This window comes from Varanus komodoensis, unplaced genomic scaffold (assembly GCF_004798865.1).
Source record: "Varanus komodoensis strain SLA01 unplaced genomic scaffold, ASM479886v1 scaffold5, whole genome shotgun sequence".
In the NCBI taxonomy this organism is placed as follows: domain Eukaryota; kingdom Metazoa; phylum Chordata; class Lepidosauria; order Squamata; family Varanidae; genus Varanus; species Varanus komodoensis.
The window spans coordinates 10852628-10872097 of record NW_025336087.1 but is presented as its reverse complement, the minus strand read 5'-3'; the positions used below and the strand labels follow the sequence as shown (position 1 = coordinate 10872097).

Below are 19470 nucleotides of genomic sequence, written 5' to 3'. Positions count from 1 at the left end.
GTCGTCTGAGGTTAAAAGTGAATGCCGCACGTCCTGATAAAAAAATACAGTATGGCAAAACGTCCTGAAGTTTCGACTTCTCCATTCCCACAGGGACACCCATTCTTGGTTCGGCTACCTGGTTGTCCTAAGTAAGGAGAAATAGGGCTGAAGTAAAGTTAGGGACAGAAAGATGGGGGGCTGAACTGTGCCCAAGGGGGAGGGATGGGAAGAATAAAAAAACTTGAAGCTACTAATGGTGTTGCAAGAGCTTTGGCGATGATCAAGAAACACTGCTGGGTTGGGGCGTGCACAAGTGTGACCCACTCCCTTGCGGAACATCTTTAAAAATCATATTCAAGGACCTCTCCCCAGGTATAAGTAGTGGGTTAAAACTTTGCATCCACTAGCAGAGGCCCACCCTACCTGCTAGATTAGAAGCAGCCCTCTGTACTAGCCTGTCGTTGTTAGTTGTGAAGTCGTGTCCGACCCATGGACAACACTCCTCCAGGCCTTCCTGTCCTCCACCATCTCCCGGAGTCCACTTAAGCTCACACGACTGCTTCTCTAGCCACCTCATACTCTGCCATCCCCTTCTTCTTTTGCCGTCCGTATTAGCCTTTTACTACCAAAACCAACATAGCGTCTTGTAGCACCTTAAAGACCAGTATGTTATTTGCTTTTTTTGAAAGGGGACATGAAAGAAGTTTTATGTTGCTCGTATAAACAGTTATGAACTCCTGAATCTTAGTGAGCTGGCTGACCTTATGAAAACTGTAAATATGCAGTAGCTAGATTTCTAAGCATTTTTACAAAATGCGCTTCGAGGGAATTGTACGGTGGTGGTGGGAAAGGTAGGTCAGTCCAACTATTAACTCATTTCCCCAGTGGAATTAATAACTCGTCATTATTATATATAAACTCGGTGTATGCGTTTTGGTAAGGGGTGCGGGAATGTGCTTCGCCAAGGGCTCGCTCAGTCCCCGCAGCAACACATTCACACACCGTTATCGCCTTTCCTCTCTGGCGCTCTCTCCCGGCCGCACTCGGCTTCCCTTTACGGGCGAAAAATTCGTTGCGCGAATGGGACGACAAAGAAGCAGCGGGTCCCCCAATCGGCGTCCAGCTCTCGACCTGCCCACCCGCCCTAGCTGTCTTTTCAAGGGATTTAAGACGGGATTGGCTCGTCGAGCTTTCTATGGCTCTCGGCACCGAAGGAGGGCGAGCCCAGTGTTGTACAGCGCCAGCGTGGAGCGACAGGGGACGTCATGGCACCTATTGGAGGGACCCCGAAAACCAAGAAGGTAAAAGCGAACGGCCGGTCCGGATGCTGCCTTGCTGGACTTGGCTTTGAAGAGAACTCCCTAGACATGGTCGCAGGAGTTGTCAACTTTGCAGATCATTCGCTCGGTGGGGCAGAGTGAGTTGTTCCTTTCTCTCCCGAGAGGAGCGCTTGACGGTCATATCTCAGAAAATCCATTAGAAAATCGTATCTCAGAAAACGGTGCTCCAATAAATAGATTCTTGTAAGCGGGAGTACTACTTGGGCCTTATTGCTAGGTAGACTGTGGAGAATTAAAACGAAGCAAAGCCTGTAGCAAAAGTTCAGGCAAAGACTTTGGGATAAGCACAGACTCTATGAGACTGAGGCCACATAAGCAAGATTTGCGTCAGAGTCAGTGGTTTTACACTGTGCTGAGAAAAAGCAGCCGGGGACACAAGTTGAAATAGGATATAGCCCTTTTTGAGATTTTTTGATACCCCAAATTAGCTTTTCCATCTGCTAAAATAAGGACTTGCAGATGCCACACCAATTTGAACTTTGGTGTGCTATCATTGATATTAGGAAATAGCCTGAAGACTGATTTTCACCTTTTTATCTTCAGAGCATAGTAATATCCCTTAGAATTAAATATTCTTCCTGAATTTTAGTTTAATATTATTAACTGCAAATTATAAAAGTGAAAGCTAATATAAGTCAATGTAATCGAAAGATAAGACCTGTGAATAATAAATTGGTTGAAGGGGTGTGTATGTAGCAGTTATTACTATTTGGAAAGTGATAAGTTTGAATGAAAATTACTGGAAAATACTGAGGAAAGATACCATCAACAACTTTATTAAGAGGAATAACATAGTAAATAATTCTAGACAAAATTTGAGAATGTCAGAGGGAAAAAAGGTAGTGGAAGTCAAGCCAAGAGACAACTCTTTATGCTGCAGTTGTCAGTGTGATTGGAGAGAGAAAATGAAGTTGGGTAGGGCTGTGTGGATGAAAGAACCAAAGAATTTGACAGATTCTTGATCGATGAGTAGAATGTAAAAAGAAGATGAATTAATAATGAATCCATACAGAACAACAGATTAGCATGTGAAACTGTTGGGAACCATACACCTAAATAAACCTCACAGTGAATGAAGGAGAGAGAAACACAGAAGACTAAGAACACACAAGCATATAAATGAGTTGGCCTGGTCACATTGCTGTTGCTGATAAATCCCTGGCAAAGCATTTGGTGGAAAGTTCCAGAAAAAGCTGGCCCCTGCCATTAGGCAGACAGCTGCTTTAGGCAACAACTGCTATGGGGAATGGCAGCAGTGTGCTGGGTGGACAGGTGTGCCATACTAGGTGCCCCGTGTCTTCTAGAGTAGCCTGCTGCCCCTAAGTGCAATGCCCTGTTATCAGTGTTGAAATTAGATTGAACTGCCAGTTTGCTAAGCTTCTGGATGTGACCTTGTCATTCACCTCAAGCAGCAAAACATCTTGGGCTGATCCTGATTTTGGAAAGCATCACTGGTTAACTAAAATGCTAAATTATTCCTTTCCACAGCATATGGAAAAGCACAGTGTATAATCTATTAAGAATTAGAGCAAATTCACATTGTTTTCCCTTGGGAAGCACAGTGTTATAAAAACAGGTCTGATAAAATGATATGTGTGTATCTTTTCGTAAATCTTTGAAGGGTGCAACATGAATGGAGCACGAACATTGCCAATGAACTTGATGACTTCTGCCTGACAGTTGGCAGAGAACTATCACTGCAGTTATGAAAAGAAACTGCAGGACAGCTGTCACTAATGTCTTAGCAGTTGTGTATGGTTCCAAAGCCAGATGGTCTTCAACAAACTTTAAGAAAAGTCTGACATTAAATGCATACAATACCTTGAAGAAAGACTCCAGATATTTTCTTGGTGAAGTATCTGATATTTGGGTAGAATCTGTCATTGACTTCTCAAAAGGGCACCTGGATTAGGGAAATGCCACATACTTTACAATTTAAGTATGTAATGTAATAAAGTTTACATGTTAAGGGTCCCGAGTTCAGAAGCCAATATAGTGTTCACATAAGTTCAGATTAGCTTGATTATGTAAGTGAAGCAAGGCTTGTATGTTCTTAGCGCATGTTTGGGATAAAATACATCTCCAGGGCCCATGCAGGGCAGTTTTACAAAGTGCTGTTCTTTTTTTCTTTTAGTAGACCTGTTGCGACTAACATATATATTTGGACAGACAAAAAAGATTTGAACAAGTATTTTTTAAACATCATTTGCAAAGTTACTCTGGTGGTTCCTCAGACTCTCAGTGGGAAGGAATTGCAAGAGAGTAATGCTTTTATGAAGTGTGAATGGAGATGATATGTTTTGAGACCCCAGTAATCATATCACCCCATTTTCCTCAATCAAACCACATTGGAAAAAGTTGTTAAGAGGCTGTTAAAAAGGCTGGATGATTTTAAAATTACTTTTGTAGGAATGGCTCTGAAAATAAAGCATCCATTTAGCCGCACAGTATCTAATTATAGACTTCTGTGTCTTGCAAACATGACAGACAATGTAATGTTCTCTAGTTATATAATAGAAATTTCTAATATAGCAGTATTATCATATTACTGTTATAAGGTGCCCTTAAAATATATTGTGCCTTTTCATATTCATAGATTGATTTTAAAAAACTTCCTTGAAATTGTGTAATGGAAATCTAATTTAGCTGTGGTTTCTTAACATTTCTGTTTTTCCTGTAGTATAATGATTAAGGGAACAAGCTACAAATCACTACAGATTTAAATTTCACTTCGCTGTGAATTCAGCTAGGAAAACCAGAATCCCACCCTCTGCAACGTGAGAGGAATACTAATAATAACCCTATCTTACAGTATTACAAGATAATATCTGTGAAGAGCTGTGAAAACACTACCATACATTACAAACGTTGTGTGGTTTATTTTTAGGGTATTCTAGAGCGTCTAGATGCTGGAGAAATTGTAATTGGTGATGGAGGATTTGTCATTGCTCTTGAAAAGAGGGGTTATGTAAAGGCCGGACCTTGGACTCCAGAAGCTGCTGTAGAGCACCCAGAAGCAGGTTAGTTTTATCCAGAAGTTATACTTTGAGCTCTATAAAATTATCCAGTTTTAGAATAAACACATTAGCTCCGATCTAGCTAAAGTTAGCTATCATAAAGTGTATGCTCCTAATGCACTGCTTAGGGAGTAAGTCTTATTGAACACAATAGGGGTTATTTCTGAATAAACCTTTGTAAAATTATGCTCCCCTTGAAGTCAGTGCAATGCTAGTTACAAGAAGTTAGCACCAGTCAGTGCTTGTACCATTATAAAGTGGGTTATATATTTGCACAGATAGTCATGGAACCTAAGTGCACTAATTTTTTATAGCTTTTATTTTTACTTCATGGTGCCCTGAATTAGTTCATACTGAAGTACTGCTTTAGCATTACATCTGTAATATTTAAGCTTCTTACTTTTTTCAGTTTCAGGTACTTGTTATAGGGCTTTGATGTACACTATCTGAAGGGATCTATTGAGACTTGAACACTGGCTCTTGGATTTACATAGAGGGAAAAAGCAAAGGCCCAAACATCCAGCCATACTAAATTAATTCAGTGGTCTTTTAGGTATACTCTGTGATAGGTTTGCTGGATGCTACTTCCATGACCCAAATAATTTGGGTTTTCCTATTCAAAGACAAAACTGTCACAATACAAAGAAGGTGAACTCAATCATGCTGTCATTACTGTTGCCCACCTTTGCCATTCCCCATGCAACACTTGAAGCCTACGAGAGGAAAACAGGATTTTGCAAAACATGATATTACATAACTGAGCTATGTTGCAAAATGCTGTCTAGTCAGGCAAATAATGATCTGAAGAATGAAACAGATGTGACTTTAAAAGAGTGATCCCATGGTCCCTAGACAAAATCCCCAGGGGCCATTGGTTTGTGAGGAGAATCCCTCCAAGGCTTTAGATTTAATACCAACTTTGGAGGGACTTCCTTGATGTTGGAACCCTCATTTTGGCTTCTTTCAGCTGCTGTAGAGGTTTCTAGTGTGTATGCCTCTGCAAAGTCAGAACTCCAACTGCATAATGAGAGGGGGGAAATAGGTTATAAGACTTCCCAGAGTTATAAGAGGGGGGAAATTATAAGAAATTATAAGACTTCCCAGCTTTTGACTACTCTTGTCTAAATGTTTCCCTCCCAGTGCTGACAGTGGGACAGAAGAAATATTGTTTTCCCCTACAGATACTCTCTCTTGACTTTTACTCATTCACAGGAGCTGACAAGGCATAGGAAGAAAGGGAGCCATTCATCAAAAGCATAGGCCTGCTCTGTCAATCATTCTTAAGTAAAATGTCTCTGTATTGAGGCCTGGGTGTAGATGAAAGGGGAGGGGGAGTTGTAGAAGTGGCCTTTAAATTGGATAGGAAATCCAAGAGTGTATGTTGAGCAATACACTCTGTGTGCTCCAGGCTTCAGTTATTGTGCAATAGGTAGCATAGCTGCGTCCTAAGCATACTGTGGAATTCAAAAGCACTTATTCTAGAGTCATAATTAGAAACACATGTTGCTGAAAGCAAGGCTCTTTCATTTCAGTTGGAAGAAATGTGCCAGATTTTCAGTTTGTGAAAATTGATGTAAGCTACCATTATAAAGATTTCACAGGCAGGAAAAAGAGGGTGAAAGAGTGATTTGTGCTTGCCTGAACCATGTTGGTTGTAAAGATGAGCCTCTGTGTATCTGGCCCTACAGATGAAATAGTTTAACAGTTTTGGATGCCTTTTGTATTTGTCATGTACCATTTAAAAGTTTAAAGTAACATTCAGAATTTTGAACAGCTAGAATACACATGACCTTTATTAAGAAATTGGTTGGGGTGTTACCTTTTCAAAATGTTATACAATATTATAATTAATTAAAAACACCATAAATCAAGATCATTGGGACATAGGAAGGAAATGCAGACTGTTGCTGCTACAATGCTAACATTTGAAAATTCACTTGTTTAAACATTTTGCAGTTCGTCAGCTGCATCGAGAATTCCTCCGGGCTGGATCAAATGTTTTACAGACATTCACCTTTTATGCCAGTGAGGACAAATTAGAAAACAGAGGAAACTATGTGGCTGAGAAAATATCTGTGAGTATTTTTACTATTTTATCAATGTTTTTGACAAGTAGGTAGAGTTACGATTTCAACACAGAAACATGGTTCAACTTTATAAACCCAAAGATATAGACACAAAGATTTCAGTAAATTAAAATGTACCAATATTTAGAAAACTAGAATGACATAATAGCTGTGTTGGCCAAATTACAGTCCAAAAAACAGGGATAGCTCAAACCCATAGCTCTAGAGAGAAGAAGAAAGTTAGGGAAGATCTATCACAGAGTGTCTTTTGTGCACCAATGGGAAATGACTATTTTAGATCTTCATCTTCTACTTTAGACCCCACTACCTGCATATGTACCTTTGATAATGCATAAATATGGAGATTAACAAAGTGCAGAGTAAATCAGTTCCTCTGAGTGAAAAATAAAACAAAATGAGCCGCAGGAGGAAGGAGAAAGAAAGTGGGGAGCTCACCATGATACTGCTTCCTACCATTATCATTGTCCTTGCATGGGGTAAATGCAGCAATGCCAGCTCCCTCTTTTTCACTGCACTGCACTCAACAGCTTTTCTCAGAAGACTGTGCACCCCTCTCCAGTGCTGACTTTGCCAGGAGTGAGCACAATTGAAGACAGTGGGCATGCATATCATCTATTTTCAGTTCATAGTGTTTTGAGGCATGCAAAAGCAAAGGATAAAGGAGCTAATTGAGAAACCTTGAAAAAAAATTCTGAACTGTAGTTTTTCAAATAATACAGTGTTTAATAAAATTCTCTTTACTGCATGCCAAGTAGATTCAATGGTAAGTTCAGATTTTTCCAACAGAAGCACATCTTTCATGCCATCATTGAGTTAGCTCTTGCTTCCACTGGCCAAGGCCAAGGGAGAGGGTTTTTCTTCATGATGCCTTTAACCCACTGGAGGCTTCTGTTTATGAATTCTTTGTGAGATTAAGATGAGCTTTTTCATACATGTTCCCCTCCCCCAAGGTTTTTCCTCCTTAGCCTTTCAATCTGTTCCATTACACAACCATTAGGTGGCATTACAGCATGGAAGAATTGAGCGAATGCACCAGGGTTTCAAGTCTCCATTTACAGAAATGCAAACCTTTTCCCATTTGAGGGAAAAAAGCCCAGGAGACAGTGTGGAGGATAGCAACATTGTGCTAAGCAGCTACAAACAGCTGTGAGCAAGGAACCAGGAGTGCTCAATAAATCCCTCATACAAGAAGACTCAAAAGGGAAGAAAATATACGCCCTTCATGAGAGGGAGATGTGAAAGTAATTAAAAGAGACTGTTGTTCTCCTCAAACTGCTGCTGCTGGCTTTGTTTGCAAGGAGGTTTCCCAAGGCTTCCTGTGCCATGCAGAATAAGCCACTTTCCTTGGCCAGCACCTGAGGACTAAGAGAGAGGCATGGCTGGTTATGGGCTTTCCAAAGATGGAACCTTCACCACTACCTCCTTCCTGTTACTTCTTATGCAACCTCACTTCCTTCTGGGAAGCCCCTTTGAACCAGCCATATTTTTTTAATAACTACATGCCTGATCTTGTTCCCCTGTTACTGACAGCCAGCAAAGAGAACAGTAGAGAACATTTCCTCCTCACAGCACCAAATTATTACTCATCAAGATACTACTCTCAGAAAACTGCAAGATGTTTAAAATGCAATAAAGTACTGTAATGTGAACTGGCTTAAAGCACAATCTGTCACAGAAGAGTTAACTGACAAACAGGATGAAAATGGTATAATTGCCAGGTGTCTGCCAGTGAGAGCCTGGTGCCCAAAGCCGTGAGAGAGCCAGATCATCCCTGGGAATACAAAAGGGAAAGGTACTGTAAATTATGGCCAAGGACAGGAGAATTTACACTCCCAGGGACCAAACAGGAGATTGCAGCAAGAAGGGCAAATGGTCCTCACCTGGGATCTATCACATGCTGTCCTCCTATGAGCTATCCCATTGGGGATGGGGGAATAAAAGAGAGGAGCCTGCAGTACTTCAGGAGAGGTTCCACTCTTGCTGCCGGAAGCCTTGCCGAAGTATGCTGTGCTACCCTGTATTTGTGTGATTGCTACAACTGGTATTGTAGCTGTGTATAGCTGGGCTAGGGAAGCTTCATTATTTTGAGTCCGAGGAGGTCAGTGGGACCTGGGTTTTCAGGGGTTGTGATAGATTATGACGTGTATTAGTGTAAAGGTAAAGGTTTCCCCATGACATTAAAGTCCAGTCATGTCTGACTCTTGGGGGCAGTGCTCATCTCTATTTCTTAGCTGAGGGAGCCAGCATTTGTTTGCAGAGTTTCCATGGTCGTGTGGCCAGTATGACTAAACACCGAGGTGCACAGAACGCTGTTACCACTGAAGTGGTTCCAATTTATCTGCTTGCATTTATATGCTTGCGGACTGCAAGGTTGGCAGGAGTTGGGACAAAGCACGGGAGCTCAACCCAACTGCGGATTCAAACTGTCAACTTTTCGATCAACCAGCCCAGCAGCTCAGCCGTTTAAACCACTGCGCCACCCGCAGTCCAAATGCTATCCAAATGCCCTTTTCCTTCCCTTCCTTCTTTGTGTGTATTTGTGCCTTGTGTGTTTTAACTGTATTAGTACTCTCCACCCCTATCTTTTAGGCTTTTCATAAAATTCTTTTTCCCCAACTCTTGGGTTATAATGTGCTGAATCCAGTGTCTGGTCCATGATCCAGGCCCAAGGAAGATTTGGGCAGAGATTATAGCTCAGTCAGCTGCAGGATTGGGGAATCCCAGGCAGCTATCCACTACAAGTACAGAATCAAGAATTCCAGGATGCAAAGACTGAAATAGCATGTAAATGGGTAGGGGGATGTGTTGACCAAAAAAGTTGTGTCTGCCTCTTCCTGGTTAATCTTACCATAGATATTATTTTAATATTGCCTAAAATAACTTGTCAATGGCTAAATTTATCAAATATTGGTTGACAAAGTATAATTTGTATTTTCTTATAAGGCAAAATGCTATCACATGAAAGAAGAAATACCATGCACATACTTGATTACATTTACTGATGATTATTGATATGGAGAATACAATTAGAAATCAGTTGGTTCTTTCCATCTCATTCAGAAAGATGGTAACATCCTGTATGTTCCAGCTGGTGGAGAGATCCTACTGTGCTCACCCTTCAGACCAAAAATGTATTCAATCTTGCCTCTGTCTCCATCTCCTCCACCTATTGCTATACCACATCTTGAATTCCATCATTCCAATACATAAAATCCTTTTGTTCAAAAAAGGTTCTTCTCGTTTCTTCCTTTTCTTGATCTAACTACCTTTTTAAGCTTAAGCATGCAGAAAAGTTTGCAGAAAATGATATTCACTGAAGTATTACTTTGTTTACACAGGTTAGTTAGGACCATTCTCAAATATGAGAGCCAGTGTGGTGTAGTAGTTAAGTGCATAGGACTGGTACTCAGATCTAGGTTCCCACTAAGCCATGGAGCCAACTGAGTGACTTTAGGCCAATCAAAGATTCTCAGCCAAACCTACCTCACAGGGTTGTTGTGGGGATAAGTTTGAGAGCAGCAGGAAGAGAATTAAGTAAGCTACTTTGAGTCTTTGTTAAAAGACAAATAAATATAAATAAACCCTTTGCATCAATCCACTATTGTGAATCCCAACCTTCCCCATGAAATTGCACTATGCTGGTAACATGTTTATTGATTTTTTCTGCAGTAGAAGTGTGGTTATGTTTATGATGTAAATCAGCACTAATGGTGTTTTCATATTATTAGGGCCACAAAGTAAATGAAGCCGCTTGTAAAATTGCAAAAGAAGTAGCCCAAGAAGGAGATGCTTTGGTGGCTGGAGGCATCAGTCAGACACCTTCATATTTAAGTGGCAAGAAAAAAGCTGAAGTTAAAGCAGTCTTTCAAAAGCAGCTAGAAATTTTTATCAAAAACAGTGTGGACTTCTTAATTGCAGAGGTAAATGAAACAATTAAGGAAGTAATGGATGTTGTTAAGAAAGATAATAAGGTTCATTATGTTATTTTATAACTGAAGTGTTATCAAAATCTGTTACTGTTTCTTCAGAGGGAAGTTAAAGCAATCTATTTGGCATAAAGTCTGGAATGTGTAGAGCGGGGATGGCTAAACCAAGGCTCAGGAGCCGCATGCAGGTCTTTGAGTTTATATTGTGGTTTGCCACTCACTGCCCACTAACATTGCCTCTGGGTGCCCACTTGCTGCTTGCCATGTGCTGGTGCTGCCCACAGCACCTCTCAAACTTCGGACATTTACTGTATGTGGTGCTTCTATTGAGCAAGTCTAGCCACCCCTGGTATAGAGCAACCTTTCCCAATCTGGGAATCTCCTGATGTTTTAGACTACAACTCCCAGCATTCAGGAACATTATCTGCATTGTATGAAGCTGATAGCAAATGCAGCTGTATCCAGAACATTTGGAAGGTTACAGAAGTTTGGGGACGACAAGTCTAGCATGTGTTTTCTGTGCTCACTCACTCACACACTCTGTGTGTGTGTGTGTGTGTGTGTGAGAGAGAGAGAGAGAGATATAGAGAGAGAAAATGAGAGAGAGAGAGAATTACGCTTCAAAGTCATAGTGTGTGCGCTAATAAAATACTATTCACATAACAGGGTTTTAGAGCTCCTGGACCCTGTCATTGAAAGCATGTGAAGGAATTATTAGGAAAGATTGGAAATGTGGTTTGGAGTCTACAGCAGGAGAGGAAACTCTCTGAAAATTAGGTGAACCAAGGAGATGCTTTTGGGGCTGCTGTGGTAAAAGCCTAATTGCACAAACAGGCTTCTATTTCTGCAAAGGCAGGACACAATGGTGAATGGATTATGTTTGCATTGTTCCTGATTCTAGTCATTCTTGTGGTTAGATTCCACTTTATTTAACAACTACTGTTCCATTTATTGTAAATAATTGGGGGGAAATCCACAGTTAAAAATAAAAAATTTAGACAGGAATATTTTGAATATTTAAATATTAATATAAAATGACTGTTTTTCATTTATATTTATTAGTGTATGACAAAAGCTGTCCAAACACCTGAAAGTCCAAAAAGTATTTCTGAAAAGTAGACTTCTTTCCATTCCCCCCTCTTCCTCTTCCTCTTCTAGTATTTTGAACATGTTGAAGAAGCTGTGTGGGCAGTTGAAACCTTAAAGGAATCTGGGTTGCCAGTTGCAGTTACTCTTTGCATTGGCCCAGAAGGAGACATGCATGGTGTGCCACCTGGAGAATGTGCCGTTCAACTTGTCAAAGCTGGTAATACTCTATACTTGTGATATCGCTAGATTAGTGTGTGTGTGTGTGGGGGGGTGGATATTAGCAGTATAAGATGAGCAGAAAGAAAATGAACAAAAGAAAATGTAGAGCACGAGCAAAATTGGGAGGGGATGCACACTGGATTACTGGGCAGTTGAAACCTTAAAGGAATCTGGGTTGCCAGTTGCAGTTACTCTTTGCATTGGCCCAGAAGGAGACATGCATGGTGTGCCACCTGGAGAATGTGCCGTTCAACTTGTCAAAGCTGGTAATACTCTATACTTGTGATATCGCTAGATTAGTGTGTGTGTGTGTGGGGGGGTGGATATTAGCAGTATAAGATGAGCAGAAAGAAAATGAACAAAAGAAAATGTAGAGCACGAGCAAAATTGGGAGGGGATGCACACTGGATTACAACAGTGATGGATGTAAACCTGCCCTTTGGTCTATCTCTATCTCCCTTCCTTCCATTCTTCCTCTCAATAACATATCTGAGCTTCAGTTTGCCTTGCAACTTGGTTGTTGTAGCAGGAAGGTGCTATTAAAGACATTCTGACCCATTTGCACTAATTTACAGTAGCATACACTATCTTGGTACAGCAACATTTCAGTGAGCTTTCTAATCTGTTGTCATGATGACATTCTTCCTTCAATATATATATATATTTACAGATCACATCTATTAATTTTATTAATTGTTAGTAATTTTTGGTGCTTTCTGTTTCTATGCAATACTGACTTACATATGTGTAACGGAAAGCCGTCAGGGATTCCCCACTCCCCTGGCCAACTGGGCCAAGTCCTGCCCAGAAAAACCCTGGTGACATAACCTTGGAGCAGCCACAGGATTCAGCACAGGAGAAACCCAAGCCAGGGGAAACAAACAACTTTATTAAATGGTTAAACTATAGGGGTGGAGGGGCTAATACACGGAATCTAAAAAGGATAAAGAGAGGGAAGGGAGGAGGGAAAAAGGAATTGGACAGTGGCAATAAGACAAGTTATGGCCAACCAAGAACCTCATTCCCAGGGCTTTGTTGGCACAATCAGACAGCAAAATAACAAACAGCTTCTATCCTAGGCTATACACTTGTGGTCCCCAACCTTCTGGGACATGGGAAAGTAGGTATTAGTTGTACAGTTTTATTTATTTAATTTTAAAATTTGTAATTGCCCTATTCCTTACACTTAGGTGTCAAAACTGCATTTTAATAAGTGCAGTTTGTGCAAATGATCTTGTCATCTACTTTAGCAGCTCTAGTATATTATGCCTCTCCAGTTAAAGGGGCATCTTTTTCCAGGCAAGCTAGGAAGAACTGTCTACACCTTGATACACCTGAAAATAATTTTGCCTCAAGGAGATTTCTCAGGAAGTGGAAATAAGCTTTTTCAGTCAATGAAGGGTTAAAAACTTTGGTTTGCTGGAGAATTTTGCAGCCAGGGATCAGCTACATTCTCCCTATTTACAAAATTTCTGGAGTCACTTACTGGAATGTCTCTAGTATTAATTTAACTTGAACTTCCTGTAATTTTCAGCTACAGGTTGGAGATGTTATCACATTGCCTGTTAGAACATTTCATGTCATCAATATAATATTTTAATAATGGTGTTGCTATGGACATTTCAACCATGAAAGCCCTATTAACTCTTGATCAACACTGGCCACTTCAAAGATTACATTTCCCTGTATGTTGCAAAGCAGCTGGAGCTGTAGCAAGAAAATAATGCATGTCTATAATACCATAAAATGCAACCTTGAATGCAGGATACTTGAACTACATCCCATAATACGTGTACTTGCATCTGATGTTCCCAACATTAAAAAGACATAGGTAATCTTTTGCTATTTTCTGGATATTTTTGTATATGCATAGTTAAACTGCAGAAAGGAAAACATATATTAAAAAGGACCTTGTACACACTGAACAATTGCCTTTAAAACATTATATTGTAGACCATTATATAATGAAATACATTCTTGAATGCTTTCCTTTTTATTCTTTAGGTGCATCTATTGTTGGAGTAAATTGCCATTTTGATCCAGCTACTTGTCTTAAAACTGTGAAACTGATGAAGGAAGGTTTGACAGCTGCTAATCTAAAAGCACATCTGATGTCACAACCACTTGCATTTCATACTCCTGACTGTGGGAAACAGGGTTTCATTGATTTACCAGAATTTCCTTTTGGTAAGAATTGAATGTATTTGTTCTTAATAATGCCAAGCTAAAAGAAAAATAGCACATTGCATCAAAAAGCATTAAGGCTGAATTCTCATGCACAAGTGCTGGGAATAAATCCACTGCATTCAGTAGGACTTACTTGAAAGCAAGCATGCATACAGTTAAGACTGCAGTGAAAATCATATACTGCTGTGAAGCTCATACAAAGGCAGCTCTTGTTGAATAACATGACAATCTTTTCAAAGATAATTTTATGTGTAGGATTTTGTAAGAAGTATTCAGAATGCATTACAATTTAATGAGTGCTTCAGTTATTGCTTGTATGATGTTTGCATCATTTCCTCCACTAAATTACAATGGAATTTTTGTCTTCCCCTAAAATTTTGCTCCAGAGTAAATGTTAAACTAGAAGTCAAAGTAATTTCATACTTAACCATCTCTAGTTTCTCCAACTTTTTACCTCTTTTACAAAATGGATCCATAGATGTTGCTATCCAAAATGGAGTTCTTAACTCCTACTGTGATTTTTCGGTTCAAAAATTCCTCTACCACTAGTCCAACAGCTTTCCTCTCTGCTGGCAAAAAACAATTTTTAGAAGAACACCCAGTCAATGTGAAGAGGTTAAGAAGTCCCTCCTTATTTTTCTTATTAATGTGTGTCCTCAGTCACAGGTTCACATGCATGTGTACTTGACTAATACTATTTTGGGACCTTGGGTGCACCATGGCATTGTTGGGTGCACTGTTACATTGCTGTAAACAGTCCAGATAGCGTTGCCTATGGAGCAGTATAAAAATGAAATTAATGCTGCTGATGATAGGAACGTTATCTTTACAATAGGGAAATTATTATTGGAAAAGAATAATTTTGTTTAAATTTTATATCCCTTTATACAAAGAAATCAAAGCAGCTTACATAATATTCTTCGTCCTGCTCAGCCTCTTGCCCCACAACAACAGCCCTGTGAGGTAGGTTAGGCTGAAAATCTATGATGGGCTCAAAGTCACCCAATTGGCTCCATGACTGAGCAGGGACTGGAACTCAGGGTCACCAAAGTCCCAATCCCATGCTCTTAATCACTACACCATACAGGATATAATATGAAATAAGAAAAAATGCTGTACAATAAACTAGAATTATTTTTGAAGCAACCTTGAATGTCATTTTGTAAGTAGAGAACTATTTCCTTAACAGTAACTCTTCAGATTGGCTCTGCCTTTTAGTATTTTTCCTAAAGCTAGATTTACTTCTCATCACTGCTCAAAATTGTTTAGAAACTAGAAAAGTAGTGAATAAATTTACAACTAAATATGTATTTCCCATATCTGTGTAGAATACTAACTGAACAGTCAAGAAATATTGACATTAAAGCAACTGTATATCATTACAGCTTTGGAACCAAGAATTGTAAGCAGATGGGATGTTCACAAATATGCAAGAGAGGCCTACAACCTGGGGATCCGATACATTGGAGGGTGCTGCGGATTTGAACCATATCATATCAGAGCAATTGCTGAGGAGCTGGCCCCTGAAAGAGGGTTTTTGCCACTTGCTTCTGAAAAGCATGGCAGCTGGGGGAATGAATTGAGCATGCATACCAAGCCATGGGTGAGAGCAAGGTAAGTATATTTTTAACGCTCATACTAAAATAGTCTACTAAACAAATTTCCTTTAAGAAATTTGCCTCCAATAGCAAATTACTTAATAGTAGAATTCTGTGTTGTCATACAAAACCATGTACAATAGCAGTTTTGTAGGGGTAAATGTATAGACCGAAAGTGAAAGACAGTTTAGAACCCACCTCAACATACGAAGTATTCTGATTAAGTTAAATCTGCTCCAGCTTACTGTAGACTGTTCAACAGTTCTACAGTTACAAGTTCCATTCAGATTATTGATAATAGAAATATTGCCCTCTCCACGTTGGACTGATCCTTGGACCGGCAGCTTTTTTCTGTATAGTAAACCTGGAGAATCTGTCAGGATAGTGACTTCTTAATTCATATGCCAAGTAGTTTCCCTGAGGAAGAATACTGATATTCATGGTATATTGGAAAATTTAGAAGTCCATTTGCTATTTTATCTTATTTATTAAATGTCCACCCTGCCCATTAGCCAGGATGACTCTCTGGGTGGTTAATAAATAATAAAGCTGATTTGCCTTATATTCATATATCTGTCTGATATTGCTCTCCTTCTGGTTACAGCTGTACTGCAGGTCAACAAAAATTATCCATATATATCTGGAATGTAGTTGTGAAGCTTTGTAAAAAGTTTTGAAACCTCATTTATACCTATTACAAATCACAGTATTGGTTAACATTTAGGTTCAGGGTTTTTTTTCCCTCTCCCCTACTGGGCCAGTTGCATTCAACAACAGATGAGATTTTAGTAAATTAGTATTCATATCCCAGAAAGCTTATTCAGAACAGTTATTTGCACAGTTAGGATTAGAATTGAAATTCTTTTACGACTATCCCATCATTTAAAAATATTTAATAAGATTTGTCTTTTTATACCTAGGGCTAGGAAAGAGTACTGGGAGAATCTGTTGCCTGCTTCAGGTCGTCCATATTGTCCCTCATTATCAAAGCCAGATAACTGGGGAGTGACCAAAGGAGATGCTGAGCTGATGCAGCAGAAAGAAGCAACAACTGATGAACAGCTGAAAATGCTCTTCGAGAAACAGAAATTGAAATCCAAAAGTGTGGCCTGAATTATTAACAATTTTGTTTATGCTAAAATAATTGCATTAAGCTAGACTGAAAAAAATTCCTACAGCTCCCCACATTCCCCAACCAGCATGATGGACTGGGGAATGCTAGGACTTATTTTTCTGTCAAAATATGCATAACATTGTGCCCTTAATGCATAATTGATGAAGTGGGAAGATGATTGAGGCAGAAATTGTTATTTTACAAGTTTGAAGTATAATAAACTTCAACAATGTAATAATTATTAATGAAAGGAAAACTATATGTGAAACTTCACAAATTGATTTTTTTAAAGTGGCATCCACAATGCAGGCTTCAAACTTTTTTGTATATTCTAGCTTGCTTCCAGCATGACTTATTCAAAGAAAGTTAATCCTCCTCCACTACTGAAATAATTCAGAGTTAAGCATACAGGAATATTAACAGCCCCATCTTGAGTGCATTTTCTCAGAATATGCAGAATGATGCCCCCTGGGGGTAGATGGAGATTTTGTGGTAGAGTTTTCACTACCTCTTAATCTCTGCTGATTTTCTGTGGCTAGGATAGGAGAGGTAGGGGGAAGGACAGGTTCTTAAATTCCTTCACACCCATTGGTTCCCAGTTGTTTGAGTTTGTTAAGGAAATGAGGCATCTTAGGATTCTCTGAATCCTGAGTTGTCCTGACACACCCTTAAAAATGTCCCATTTTACCTCCCACTGCTGGCATGCTGTGTTGGGCTATTCACAGCCATAGAGTTTCCAGCAGTACCATCCCTCAAACCTTCATCCTTCTCCACTGGCAGGATAGCACCTCAGCTGGCCATTTACTGGATGTATGATTTGTACCCTAAGTCACAATGCATTCAGTATTTCAAAGTGAATGTTTAGGATTTGCAGGTATGTTTTGACTTTCTGTGGGTTGGGCTTATTTGATAAATTTACTTCCCCTAAGATCCCCTCCTTGTAGCCAAAGTATAGTTTTTGAAAACTTAAAGGTATAAGTGCCTACTTTGGAAAAATGTGTTGCTCAAGATAAGAATTTATATAATTTCACTCCTACTGTACAATTTTAAAACTTATTAAATGGGAGACTACCTCCAATAAGCAGAAAACAACTGTTCCACTACTTGCTGGATACATTTGCAATGTTTTCATTGCTCAGTATGAATGAACCATTCTAGTGTACTTCACTGCAACAACTGTTCAAGTAATCAAGATTATTTTGCCCATATCTCTCTGCTTATGTAGTAAGGTCAGTGTTTTTTGGTACAAGCACTGAAAACTGTAATTTACTATTGTCATGTGGAATCAAGGTCATACGTTAAAATACTAATGTGATAATGCTCAAACATGTAGCTAATACCTGGTATATACTGAGGGAAGCACAATATATGATCCCAATTTTTTCCATAACAGCAATAATCTGTATTAATACTAATAATGTTAAATTATCTTAATTTCAGTTATTTGAAAGAGTAAATTATGTTTAAAATGTGCACAATTATGAAAATTCAGTGACCAAAAAAGGAAACAGAATTTTAACATAGATTAGGATTCATTGGTACAGAACAGTGCTTTCCATGAGTATGTTCACCATGGCACCATATAACTGAAATACTGAATAACCAGCTTTGTATGGAACAATACAGAGAAACATGATGCAAGAATGTTCATAAAGCCAACGTTACTTTTGTAACTTGGTGTCATTTAAATTAGGTCCCTAATTATTAAAGAAAAGTTTGAGATTTAATGCTTTGACTAAAACTAGGATAATTTGTATTATGTACACCACATTTGTATAACTGCTAAAAGTTAATTTCCAGAGGTATAGCCATGTGAGTCTCTTGCAGCAACGACTTGTGAGGCACCTTAAAAACAAGCTTTGAAGGGCAACAGTTCATTTAAATACAGTAAGCTGAAACAGCAATTGGCCAAAGGTAGCAGGCTGAATAGGGACTTGAATTCAGGTCTGTATAGGCCGAGTCTGACACATGAACCACCACATCTTACTGGACTGGTTTGCACATTACCCTAACCCATCTTGGCAATAGGGCATGGATTCACTGTTGCTTGACTAACCCATATTGTAATTGCCTGACAATGAGGTACAGTATAGGTTGTCTCCCTCCCCCTTGGTCATCCTGTAGGTATTTCAGGGACTTGACAGCAAAACCAACTTAACTCTTCTTCCCCAACCACTACAGTAAGACCGTTTGTTTGTTTGTCATCGCATTCCCCCTGCCCCCAGAGATGATGAATCGTGATCTCCAAATGACAGCCCTTCCAGAGTGCCAAGGTACACTAAAGTGGCTGTCATTCCCATTGCTTGGCCATCTCTTAAAAACAAATTTTGCTCCAAATGTGCAGCATGTTTTTCATTTTTGATCATTCTAGTCATACTTGCATTATATAAGTTTTATATATATAAAGTTATGCTCAAAATCTTACAAGCTAGGCTGCAGAAGTATGTGGACAAAGAACTACCAGAAGTACAGGCAGGGTTTCAATGAGGCAGAGAAACAAGAGATCAAATTGCCTACATACGCTGGATCATGGAGAAAGCTAGGGAGTTCCAGAAAAATATCTGCTTCTGCTTCATTGACTATGTTAAAGCATTTGATTGTGGGGATCACAACAAATTGTGGCAAGTTCTCAAAGAAATGGGAGTACCAGACCATCTTTTTTGTCCTTTGAGAAACCTGTATGCGGGTCAAGAAGCAACAGTGAGAACTGTACATGGAATCACTGATTGGTTCAAAATTGGGAAAGGAGTACGGCAAGGCTGTATATTGTTGCCCTGCCTATTTAACTTAAATGCAGAGCACATCATGGGAAAGGCCAGGCTAGATGAATCACAAACTGGAATTAAGATTTCTGGAAGAAATATCAACCTCAGATACACAGACGATGCCACTCTAATAGCAGAAAGTGAAA

At 39.4% G+C, this 19470-nt stretch overlaps 1 protein-coding gene across 1 annotated transcript; it reads left to right on the top strand.

The window, feature by feature from the left end:
* The first annotated feature begins 1168 nt into the window (after window positions 1–1168).
* Window positions 1169–16820, top strand: LOC123031562 (betaine--homocysteine S-methyltransferase 1). Its single transcript, XM_044446689.1, has 8 exons — window positions 1169–1283; window positions 4210–4342; window positions 6296–6414; window positions 10155–10346; window positions 11511–11658; window positions 13665–13847; window positions 15233–15461; window positions 16366–16820. The coding sequence occupies exons 1-8, from the start codon at window positions 1248–1250 to the stop codon at window positions 16556–16558; spliced, it is 1233 nt and encodes a 410-aa protein (XP_044302624.1). The 5' UTR covers window positions 1169–1247; the 3' UTR covers window positions 16559–16820.
* The last annotated feature ends 2650 nt before the right edge of the window (window positions 16821–19470 follow it).

Coding starts and splice junctions, on each gene's coding strand:
- LOC123031562 (XM_044446689.1), top strand. CDS start 1,248: ATGGCACCTATTGGAGGGACCCCGAAAACCAAGAAG. Junction 10,347..11,510: donor TGGACTTCTTAATTGCAGAG/GTAAATGAAACA, acceptor TTCCTCTTCTAG/TATTTTGAACATGTTGAAGA. Junction 13,848..15,232: donor TTTACCAGAATTTCCTTTTG/GTAAGAATTGAA, acceptor ATATCATTACAG/CTTTGGAACCAAGAATTGTA.